The following is a 10,687-nucleotide window of genomic DNA, read 5'->3' as shown; positions in this document are numbered from 1 at the left end:
GTTGGTACTATGTATCATAGTGCGGATATGTATGTACCAGCAGCCTCGGCTATTTGTTCATCCGTCACGGTCTCAGCCGGTCCGGGATCCAAGCTATGGATGACCGCGGGGCACGGCCCGGTGTCTATCCTGCGATCGTCTTAAGACCTCCGTCGACGACCAATGCATAGCAGCTCGTCTGCCATGGCCCTTTTCACCATCCAGAGCCCGTTTGCATCCAACCCTATCAAAACCAAAGACGACGTGAGGGCCTACCTCGTCGGCTTGCTAGACCCTCTCGCGCCACACACCTCCCCTGGAGGGGCGCGGGTGCACCTCGGATACACGGGCACCCACTACGATGACATTGCAGCCCAGCTCGAAGGGTTTTCCCGACCGATATGGGGTCTAGCGTCGTTGCTCGCCGGCGGGGGCGAGTACGCGGGCACGCACAGGTGGGTGAAGGGGTTCGAGAGCGGCACGGACCCGAACGGCGATGAGTTCTGGGGGTACATGAGAGACAAGGACCAGCGGATGGTAGAGTGCAGCGCAATTGGGTTCGCTCTCGCTGTTGCCAAGGACAGACTGTGGGACCCGCTCTCCGAACAGGCGAAGAACAACTTTGCCAAATGGCTGGCGAGCATGAACGACAAGGAGATGCCGAACACGAACTGGCTTTGGTTTAGGGTGAGATCCTCATCTATTCCCGTATTGAATATCTGAGTCTCACATGACACCAGGTATTTGCGAACCTCGGATTAACCAAGGTCGGCCACCCACTAGGGTCCAAGGAACGCATGAAGAAGGATCTCGACCACCTCGACACTTTCTACATCGGCGACGGCTGGTCGCGAGACGGGCCGGAGGGTGTAGTCCAGTTGGACTATTACTCCTCGTCCTTCGCCATTCAGTTTGCCCAGCTAGCCTACTCCAAGCTCGCCCAGGATGACGATCCCGAGCGGTGCGAAGAATTCCGTAATAGGGCCAGAAAATTCGCCTTTGACTTTGTTCACTATTTCGACGAAGAAGGTGAGTGCTCTACGGCGCACTGATAACACATCTCTAACCGCGATCAGGCCGCGGCATACCTTTCGGCCGTTCGCTCACGTATCGTGCGGCGATGTCATCGTTCTGGGGCGCTCTCGCCTTCGCCGACGTCGAACTACCCGCCCCGCTCACATGGGGCGCAATCAAGGGCCTGCAGCTGCGCAACCTACGCTACTGGGCTAAACAGCCCGGTGCGTACTACCCGGACGGCACGATGACAATCGGCTATTGCTACCCGAACCATAACATGACCGAAAACTACAACTCCCCCGGCTCCCCGTACTGGTTCTGCAAGGCGTTCGCCGTCCTCGCTCTGCCCGAGAGCCACCCGTTCTGGGCGGCACAGGAGGAGCCGTACCCGGCGGCGCTGAGGAACACGGTCAAGTTCCTCGAGAAGCCGCTACACATCGCATCGAACCTCGGCGGGCACACGTTCCTGCTCAGCTCGGGGCAGCAGTGCTCGTACCCGGTCAAGCAGAGCGCGGCGAAATATGGGAAGCTGGCGTACTCATCGGCGTTTGGATACTCCGTCCCGGTAGGTTCGCTCACTCTCGAGGAGCTCGGCGGGGACAACACGCTTGCTCTCTCCGACGATGCGGGCGAAGTGTGGAAATGCCGCCGCGAGACAAAAGAGGCGCGGGTCGAGTGGGAGGGCTCAGGGGAGGGACGCAAGGGAAAGTGGCTCAGGAGCATGTGGTACCCCTGGAAAGGGGTCGAGATTGAGACGTGGCTCGTCCCACCGCAACCCGACACGCCGCTCTGGCATCTTCGTGTCCACAGGATCAAGTCAGATAGGAAGCTGTGGAGCGCTGAGGGCGGCTTTGCGATCTACGGTCAGGGGAAGGACGGGCGTGCGCTGGAGCCTTCGACGGGCGAGAACTTTGGTACGTTAGAAAGAGGAAGCGAAGCGCGTGCCGCGTCGAGAGCTGGTGTCAGTGGGATCGCCGAGCTCGGTAACGGTGGCAGTAGCTCACGCAAAGGCAAAGCGATGAGGACGGATGCCAATACTAATCTCATGGTTCCACGTGCGGTTCTGCCCACGTTGATGGACGAACATGGGCCGACAGGTGACAAGAGTATCTGGTTTGTGACTGCAGTATATGGTCTTCCTGCCATCGGTGATGAAGAAGGCGCTAAGCCTGGATGGGAGCACGATTGGAATAAACGGCCCATAGTCCCGGGGGAACTGCTCCAATTGATGCTCTGAGACGCGGAAACGATGACAGGAAGGGCGTCCGTTATACACGATCTTAACCGGTACATCAATTGTGGCTGGAATATCTGAAATATGTAGCGGCGCTTCGTGTGCATTCCATCTACTAGTAGCACGAAAAGGTCTAAAACGTGATCAATACTCTTCCTCGGTGGCTTCGAACCAGCAAGAATCCATGATCTCCTTGTCAATCCCCCAGTCGCGTAATTCGAGTTCAAGCGCTGCGGGTTCATGGTGCAGAGGACATCCCATCACGTCTCCCCAGTTCTGCAGAGCAAATGCAAAATCAACGAATACGATATCAGGGGCAAAGGTGGAATTCTCGGGGTTTGGAGGGCACAAAATCTGATCAAGTTTCCAGTCTGTCTGCTCGATTCCCGCAAATCGGATGGCTCTGAGCCCATGCCGCAGCCGCCTTATCTGCCGAGAAAGGTCAGTATGATACAGTCCAAAGAGGTATTGCCTTGCAACCTACGATGTCTATTTGTTGCTCGCGTGGTCGATCTTTTATATCCGACATATCCATGGTAGGGCCATTGATAGCCTCCATGAGCAAGCCATATACATGCCATCCGCCCGGAAGGAGGAACTATGTAGATCACTCAGTTAGTCCCGGTCACTTGTCCCGGAACAAATATACTTGCCTTGTGAAACCCGTAACAGTGTGGAAGAAGGGAGCCTTGAAGATATTCCAGCCGCTTGTACGCAGCTTCCTCTCGCCGTGCCATATCAATAGCCAGATTTAAGTCATTAAGCCGTTGTCGTGCGCAATGCCCAGGACGCCATTCTGGTAAGGGAAAGAACCGCTCATCGAAAAGTTTCAAGCACAAGAGTGGGCCGCGTGAATCGTAATGACCAAGAAAGGTCTGAGAGTATAGATCTGAACCGGCACGTACAATGGCGGAAATTTGAAACCAGTGGCCTTGGGGGTCCGGATCGTGCATTCCGCCGGTGTAGAGGAGGCTATGCAAGTAGTCATCCCTAGGTCTATGATGTTGCGTAACCAGTGCTTTCGTCTCCGCTGGAATGGGGAAAAACGGGCGTCCCTGCGGGACCCATGTCTTATGTCCACCCTCACTGAAGATACGTGGTTGTGAGACGGGAAGACATGTGCCAGGATGCAGGTTCCATGGCGCCTTGCCCGATATTCTCGCCTCTTCGCTGTAGATCTTCCACCATATCATGAAATCCCCCCAAGCCAGTCTGTTCCTCTGCATGGTATAAACGTCGAAGTCTTCGAATGACCTCCGCAACAGGAGCCTCGGCAGAGGTCTAGGCTGCCTTCGAGCCTCAGCACCCGACCGTATGGGTGATGGTGGAATGAAGTCCAGTGCACAGAGACCTCCCTCTAAAGTCTCTTCGTAGACGAAATGGGCAATAAGCCTTCGAATGGAAACTTCATCAGTCGAGAAAATCTCGGCCTCGATCCCGGTACTCATGACGTTTGTCCGCCTCACGACGAGCGAGCGCATCTCGTCAGTGATAATTGCGACTCGTGCCTCAGTTTCTTGGCATTGTGCGAGCGCCTCCGTAAGGAGATTAGCCATAGAGGACCCTGCTTGCAGAATGCATGGTACGAGTTCCGGCTGGATCGTATGAGGCTCCTGCATATTTTCCGTCAATCCATGATTCGAGAGAAGTATCATATGTACCAACCGCAAATAACACGATACAAAAGCATTTCTTTGAGCGTTCCCATGAAACGTCGCCACTGCATGACCGCTGCCAGAATCGGTCAGCTGCGTCAACATCATCTACGTGAAATCCTATTTGTGCTAGATGAACTGAATCGCGTCATTATATATTCGTTGTCTTGAGACCGCAGATGAAATGCCACCTTACCTCCTTGGTTCTGCGTTAACCTGGCCTGAAGAGGACCATGCGCATTCACGGGAGAGAAGAAGAAATGATGCACCAGGTCCACAACCGGCTGTAGATACTTTTGAAATATGCTACTTTCCAGCGCCGCAGGAATGTAATTTTGTAAAGCAAGGTAGTGAGGTCAGCAAGAGTCTCCGGTTAGGTACCTAAGTCATACCTGGAATTTATCTGCAGATTGGGAGATTCGAGTAAAGAGTATCTCATTCGTAGAAGGGCCATCTCTATTCCGCCCATTCTTGACTTCCGAAACGTCGGGACCCAGTGCCACAGTTCATAAGAGCCGGATGCGCCGTCACGTTCAAGTGGCTTGGGGTCGTATGCGACACTGGCAGTACTACGAGTATGCTTCGACAATAAAAAGTCAGATGGTGCCTGGATAGGTACCGGAAGGTCTATGAACTGCAGGGGAGACACGAGCATCGTATACCAGATGCGGGAGGCAGTAAACCGGTCTGACCTCATACAAGTACCCGCGGTCGTACATGTGGCAGTTAATGCACTGAGACGCGGAGGCGATGACGGGCAGGATGTCCATTAACCTCAATGTATATTGGTAAATCATGACTGGATTGTATACGACATACAGCAGCGCTTCAGCTGTATTCTGTCTACTGGTAGCATGCGCCGAATGAAGATTTGAAGCGCGATCAGTACTCTTCCTCAGTGGCTTCGAACCAACAGGACTTCATGATGTCTTCGTCAATTCCCCAATCATATAGTGCATTTTCAAGGTTTCTCGGATCAAGATGGAGGGGGCATCCCTCCTCCTCGCCAAGATTCTGCAGAGCAAAAGCAAAATCAATGAACACAATGTCCGGGGCGAGGCTCGGATCCCGGGGGTCTGGAGGACACAGAATTTGATTGAGATGCCAGTCCGTCTGCTCAATTCCCGCAAATCTGATGGCCCTGAGTCCGTGACGAAGCCGCGTGATCTACCGAACAGGTGAGCAAAGGGGAGGAGAAGCTACAGTTCGACGCACGAAGTCGATTTGTTGCTCCTGTGGTCGGTCTTTGATATCCAACATCTCCAACGTAGGGCCGTCAATAGCTTCCATGAGCAGCCCGTATACGTGCCACCCACCCGGCAGTAGAAACTAGACGCTATGCGATTAGTACTGTTCGGCACTCTACAGACTGGGACGTGCCTTGTGGAAGCCGTAACAGTGCGGAATAAGATAGCCTTGAAGATACTCAAGCCGCTTGTAAACCGCTTCCTCTCGTCGAATCATGTCCAGAGCAAGGTTGAAGTCCGTAAGTCTCTCTCGAGAATGGCGATACTGATGGCCCCATGCACGCTCTGGTAAGGGAAAGAAACGTTCATCGAAGAGTTTCAAGCACATGAGCGGTCCCTCTCCGTCGAAGCGGCCCAGAAAGGTCTGAGAGTATTGCGCTCGGCCGGCCGATATAGCGGACGAGATCTCGAACGAGTGGCCCTGGGAGTTTGGATCGTGCACTCTTCCGGCGTAGAGATGATGCAGGTGGTCTTCCCTTGGTCTGTAACGTCGCACGACTAGTGCTTTTGTCTCGAATGGGATGGGGATAAAGGGGCGACCTTGTGGGATCCACACCTGATGTCCCCCTTCGCCAAAGATGCGTAATTGCGAGGCGGGAAGACGTGTACCAGGTTGCAGGTTCCATGGGGCCATGCCAGAAATCCCGGCCTCCTCGTCGTATATCTTCCACCATATCATAAAATCGTCCCAAGCCAACTTGTCCCTCTGCATGGTATACACATCGAAGTCCTCGAATGACCTGCGTAGCAGGAGTCTCGGCAAGGGCCTAGGGTTCCTCGAAGCTGTAACGCCTGACCAGACAGGGTCTGAGGAAACATAATCCAAAACACAGAGGCCCTTTTCCCGAGTCTCTCTGTAGACAAAATGGGTAATAATTTGTCGAATAGAGACCTTCTCAGCGACAAATATCTCAGCGTCGATGTCAGTTTCTAGATCTACGTTGCTTCGTAGCACGAGCGATCGGACTTCGTCGGTGATGATGGCATATGTGGCTTCCGTTTCCTGGCACTGAACCATAGCTTCGGCAACGAGGCTAGCCATAGGCGACCCTGCATAGAGGACACAAGGTAGACTTTCGACTTGGATAGTGCTAACATCCTACACACTCCAGGTCAGTTAGCTGAATCGACGAGATATGAGTTGAACAAACCACGAATAAGACGACACAAATACATCTCTTGGACGCTTTCCATGTTTTGACTTCGGTGCGTGGCCCCTTCCAAACTCGTCCAGGAGAATCGGAGTCATCGACACGGAAACCAATGTGGGCCAGGTGCCGTATATCTGGGCTCAGTTTTAGACTCGGCTCCTGTGAATTGTCATGAAATGGCGCCATACTTTCGCTCCCTTCAGTGGACCTCGCCTGCAAAGGGCCGTGCGCATTATCGGGGGGGAAGAAGAAACGATTCACCAGATCCACGACAGGTTGTAGGTACTTCTCATATACGCTTCCCCCAGATTATACGTATAAGGTTGGTAGAGAATGCGACGACGGATGCATACCTAGAGGATACTTGCAGTTCTGGAGACTCCAGCAAACAGTACCTCATGCGTAGAAGAGCTAGCTTGAGTCCCACCATTTCCGATTCGCCGAACGATGGGAACCCGCGGTCTAATATATATGTGTCCGGTGCGCCTTCCGCAAGCCTGAGGTTGTACGAGATGGTACGATCTGTAGCAAACACACCAGATGGTGCACGTGCTCGCACAGGTACCTGGGCATTTAGAAGCTGCAGTGGGGAGACGAGCATAGTACTGGTAGCTTTAAGGCGCAGGCCTAATATTCTGTACTTCAGGAAGATCGAAGATAGGCTGGGATGGCGGTGGTGACGGTAATGTCTTCGTGGCGTCAACGTGTCTTGAACTGGCACCGACGTAGACGGAAGGCCGCCTCCGTCAGACCACTTACTAGGACGTCGACCTACAGAACGAAAGGACAGTGAGCAATCGAGAGAGTTGTTAACGTTCGGGAAGGTTGATTGCGTCCTATGACCGTTCTGCCAAGGCTGTCGTTGACCATTCCCGCGGCTCCCTGCAAACATCAGGAAACGCATCTCACCTATGACTGCCTATTTTGGTTTCCCCCTATCCGACCTCTATAGACCTATGGAGGACTATGTGTCCGGGGGGAAACCACTATAGAATTTGGTGTTTCCTGATTTGAATGTTCGTCATCTTCCCTCAGCCATTCATACACTTCGACCCCGCGTAGTAGACATGACCTTGAAGAGCCGTATACTATAGCCGCACCACCATCATTGCCCACCCGAACTTTCCTTTAAGCCATAGGAGACCGTCAATACGTGACGGCTCTACGCTTACTATCGCTTCCAGTGTCAACGCCGCCTCACCGGTCAGTACGCCTAGCAAGCGAATGCGATCACTGTGTTCGTCTTCTCCGCAGCCATCCGGCTCTTCTTCATGGGCAGCAGCGTAGACTAGTCGTCTTCTTCCAGGCAGGTATGAGCATACGCCGCTACATGCAGAGCGAGTTTATCTATAATTAGACTGCCTCATCCCTGCACGCATACACATTTACTCATCTGAGGAAATGAAAATCACCATCTCCGAATTTCTGGAGGATGACATGTTGTGAGTAGGTGATCTCCCAATCGATGAAGAGAATCAAGAGATGTTGTCGACATTGAACTCATTGGACTATTCACAGGTAACATACTAGCGCACGAAGATCAGCGTTTGAATAGTATTGGAGGATGTGTTCCAAGGGGCATTATCAAGCGGGAGGTAGTTGATTTCCCAACCATGTCTCACTGCTCGTCAGCCACCAGGGGAAACCAACACTCATCCATGACTTTCCTGTCGATGCCGCTGTCAATAAGGAGATATTTCAGAACTATAGCATCTTCCGTGGGCGGCTTTCCTCTATGCTCCCCCAACCGCTGGTTCGCAAATGCGAAGTCGAGAAATACGGCGTGCCGATGACCAGAAGAATCCACGGGACACATCATCTGCCGGTCATTCCAATCCGTCTGCTCGATTTCAGCGAACTTGAACACCCGCTCGCAGTGCCGTACATGGGTGACCTGAGGGAGTAGGAATCAGTCGCGAGCCTGAGAGACGCAGTATCACTACTGTGCACACTGCAGTATAACTTACGAAGTCTCGTTGTTCCTCAATGGTCCAGCGGTGCACTTCGCAATCGCCGATCTCAGGACCCTCGATTATCTCCATGAGCAAGCCGGGGAACGTCCAAGTATTCCCTGGCAAAGTAAACTAGCAGGAGGTCAGACACGTCATCTCGGGGAAATATTCAAATTGCTCACCGTATGAAATCCATAACAATGTGGAATAAAGGAGCCTTGGAAATCTCTCAGTCGGTCATACACAGACTCCTCGCGGCGGATCATATCCACAGCAAAATGGAGGTTCATGAGCAGTTGGCTCGCGTGCGTATTTTCGAAGTCCACCGTAGGTGCTTCGTCATCATCAGGGTCGTCAGGGAACGGAAAGTACCGTTCGTCGAACAGCTTGAGACAAAGCAGCGGTCCTCTGCCGCATAGTCTCCCGAAGAAAATTTGAGAAAATTGACGCGAGCCAGCACTTCGAACTTCCTCGATCTCAAACCACAGTTCCTCAGGCTTCGCCTTCGCCGCCCAAGCTTGGAGTGAACGATCTTTTGGCCTCATGTACCGCAACGCAATGCGGGCAGACTCTTCGGGAATATCGTGGTAGTATGCGTCAGGCTCCGCGCGCCAGAGCGTATACTGTTTCTCGATTGCATCCCAGTTCACCTTCAGGATGTCTCCCGCTTTCAGCGGAGATGATCTGGCCTGAGCTTCGACGGCCTGTTTCCATTCGACAAAACCAGCCCATGCTCCCGGACAACGTTGAAGAGTGTAGATATCAAACTCGGAGAAGGTTCTCTTCAGGATTCCGTTCTCCGGGCTTATCGCGCGAGTGTAAAGAATGAGCTCCTTCATCTCTCCGCCCGGAACCTTGAGCCATCCTCGCCATAACGCGCCTTGGTATGGGCTGGGACGCGGTAAGATAACTGTCGCGTTTATACAGAACCGGTTTGCTTCGACCCATAAGAGGATCGAAATCATCATACGGACAGAAATCTTCCTTGGGTCAATGACTTGCAGGACTGCCCTCTCTGGCGGTCGACACTCTGTATTGTCGTAGACGACAGAGACTATCTCGTCAGAGAAGAAGCCATATGATGCGCCAGTAATATCACATAGGCGTTTAAGCTCCAGAACGATCATTCCGATCTGACTTCCTGAAGGAACCATCATGGGTTTGGAGTCACCAGTCAAGTCATCCCGGTGTATCGTTCCAGGTTTCTTTATAATGGTATGATTCGTTTAACTGTTGTCGATGCTGATGGACTGCTTCACTTACCAAAAATATCCCTGTTAATAGAGCCCTCTTGTTCATCGGTATCTCCTCAGAAAACTTGGTGAACTTGGGATTAGCATCCCAACCTTGGGACTTGTCATGGATGCGGAATCCCAGTATGAAGGCCTGGTCCATGCCTACAGACCGAGATGTGAGAGCAATATTGGTTAAATAACTCAGCTTCTACCATTTGCTGTTCGCACTTCTCTGATTTCTAGCGGCCCGAGGTTGCTCACAGGATCAAAGATATCCCGATTCGCAAATTTTAGTGCCGGTAAGAGATACTTGGCTATGACGGAGCTGTGGCAAGGGTATCAGGCTCTACCAATGAACTTTACCATGGACAAGACGTCACCGAAAGGCTCACCTATGTGCGGTCAAAAGGTAGTCATCCCTAGAGTCAATGAGGCATGACCGAAACCTCAAGAGCAAATCACTGAAGCAGAATTTATAGGAGAGGCTGAGCTTGTTCCACCAATCATATACTTCGAGAACAGCAGGTGGATCCTCAGTATCATTTTCTAAGAGGTCAGGATCTGTGGTTTGAACATCCTCAGAGGTGGGGCTTGGGGCAGTTATGAGGTTGGGAAAGCTGAAGTCTTGTTCCCCTGTACGGACTGGGACTGGGAAAGACAAAAAATCGGCCGGAGTGACCAGAAGGAGATCGCCGTAGTGGTCCCTGACGAGATTCAGTGTCTCGCCAGAATCACCACTGATGTTGGGATCATAGGGACACCCGGAGGCGGGACTGGAGGGCGGAGGCGAAGGTGGCATGTTCGTTCTGTAGTATACTGCATAGGCGTCCAAACACCAGGCTTTTATACCACTGGCATGGCAACAATGATCATGGTTGGTCTTCATTATTGAGGTCGCCACGTGCTTGTTGATTGCGCCACGGAACATACTTATGAAGCAACTGATTCCACTCCGAGTCGCACTCCTTGAGTCCTTGTGTTTGAAGCTGTAACATGATCTTAAACTTTCTAAAGATACGGTACGGCTTCCAATGCGTGTTTTGATATAGAGATGTATCGCACCGATTAATATGTCTTAGTCACTCACTCCCTTATCAAACGACCGCACTTCCCGAAACTTTGAACTCACTGCCAATCACGGCCCTTCCTCAGCATATCAGAGCTTTCGGGTGGACGGACATGAAACCCTCTTAATGTTATTGTATTCATCCATTACA

The 10,687-nt window shown here is 52.3% G+C and overlaps 5 protein-coding genes across 5 annotated transcripts; 1 reads left to right on the top strand and 4 right to left on the bottom strand.

Annotated features, from left to right (window-relative positions):
• Window positions 1–171: 171 nt before the first annotated feature.
• GLOTRDRAFT_82332 (uncharacterized protein) lies at window positions 172–2,233 on the top strand (the record flags this gene model as incomplete). The annotated part of the gene is made up of 3 exons (XM_007872941.1): window positions 172–666; window positions 720–1,008; window positions 1,056–2,233. The coding sequence occupies exons 1-3, from the start codon at window positions 184–186 to the stop codon at window positions 2,231–2,233; spliced, it is 1,950 nt and encodes a 649-aa protein (XP_007871132.1). The 5' UTR covers window positions 172–183.
• Window positions 1,408–3,786, bottom strand: GLOTRDRAFT_141513 (uncharacterized protein; the record flags this gene model as incomplete). The annotated part of the gene is made up of 3 exons (XM_007872940.1): window positions 1,408–2,659; window positions 2,715–2,828; window positions 3,136–3,786. 3 exons carry the CDS (start codon window positions 3,784–3,786, stop codon window positions 2,375–2,377), a joined length of 1,050 nt encoding a protein of 349 aa, XP_007871131.1. The 3' UTR covers window positions 1,408–2,374.
• A 981-nt stretch (window positions 3,787–4,767) lies between these two features.
• GLOTRDRAFT_141512 (uncharacterized protein) lies at window positions 4,768–5,208 on the bottom strand (the record flags this gene model as incomplete). The annotated part of the gene is made up of 2 exons (XM_007872939.1): window positions 5,101–5,208; window positions 4,768–5,052 (listed from the first exon to the last, which is right to left on the bottom strand). Exons 1-2 carry the CDS (start codon window positions 5,173–5,175, stop codon window positions 4,768–4,770), a joined length of 360 nt encoding a protein of 119 aa, XP_007871130.1. The 5' UTR covers window positions 5,176–5,208.
• A 39-nt stretch (window positions 5,209–5,247) lies between these two features.
• Window positions 5,248–6,174, bottom strand: GLOTRDRAFT_133969 (uncharacterized protein; the record flags this gene model as incomplete). The annotated part of the gene is made up of 1 exon (XM_007872938.1): window positions 5,248–6,174. One exon carries the CDS (start codon window positions 6,172–6,174, stop codon window positions 5,248–5,250), a length of 927 nt encoding a protein of 308 aa, XP_007871129.1.
• A 1,727-nt stretch (window positions 6,175–7,901) lies between these two features.
• Window positions 7,902–10,269, bottom strand: GLOTRDRAFT_133968 (uncharacterized protein; the record flags this gene model as incomplete). Its single annotated transcript, XM_007872937.1, has 6 exons — window positions 7,902–8,177; window positions 8,251–8,367; window positions 8,418–9,440; window positions 9,499–9,632; window positions 9,683–9,795; window positions 9,863–10,269. The coding sequence occupies 6 exons, from the start codon at window positions 10,267–10,269 to the stop codon at window positions 7,902–7,904; spliced, it is 2,070 nt and encodes a 689-aa protein (XP_007871128.1).
• Window positions 10,270–10,687: the final 418 nt, after the last annotated feature.

The sequence above is a fragment of the Gloeophyllum trabeum genome (assembly GCF_000344685.1).
Source record: "Gloeophyllum trabeum ATCC 11539 unplaced genomic scaffold GLOTRscaffold_00021, whole genome shotgun sequence".
Classification (NCBI taxonomy): Eukaryota; Fungi; Basidiomycota; class Agaricomycetes; order Gloeophyllales; family Gloeophyllaceae; genus Gloeophyllum; species Gloeophyllum trabeum.
This window is presented reverse-complemented; position numbering and strand designations above follow the sequence as displayed.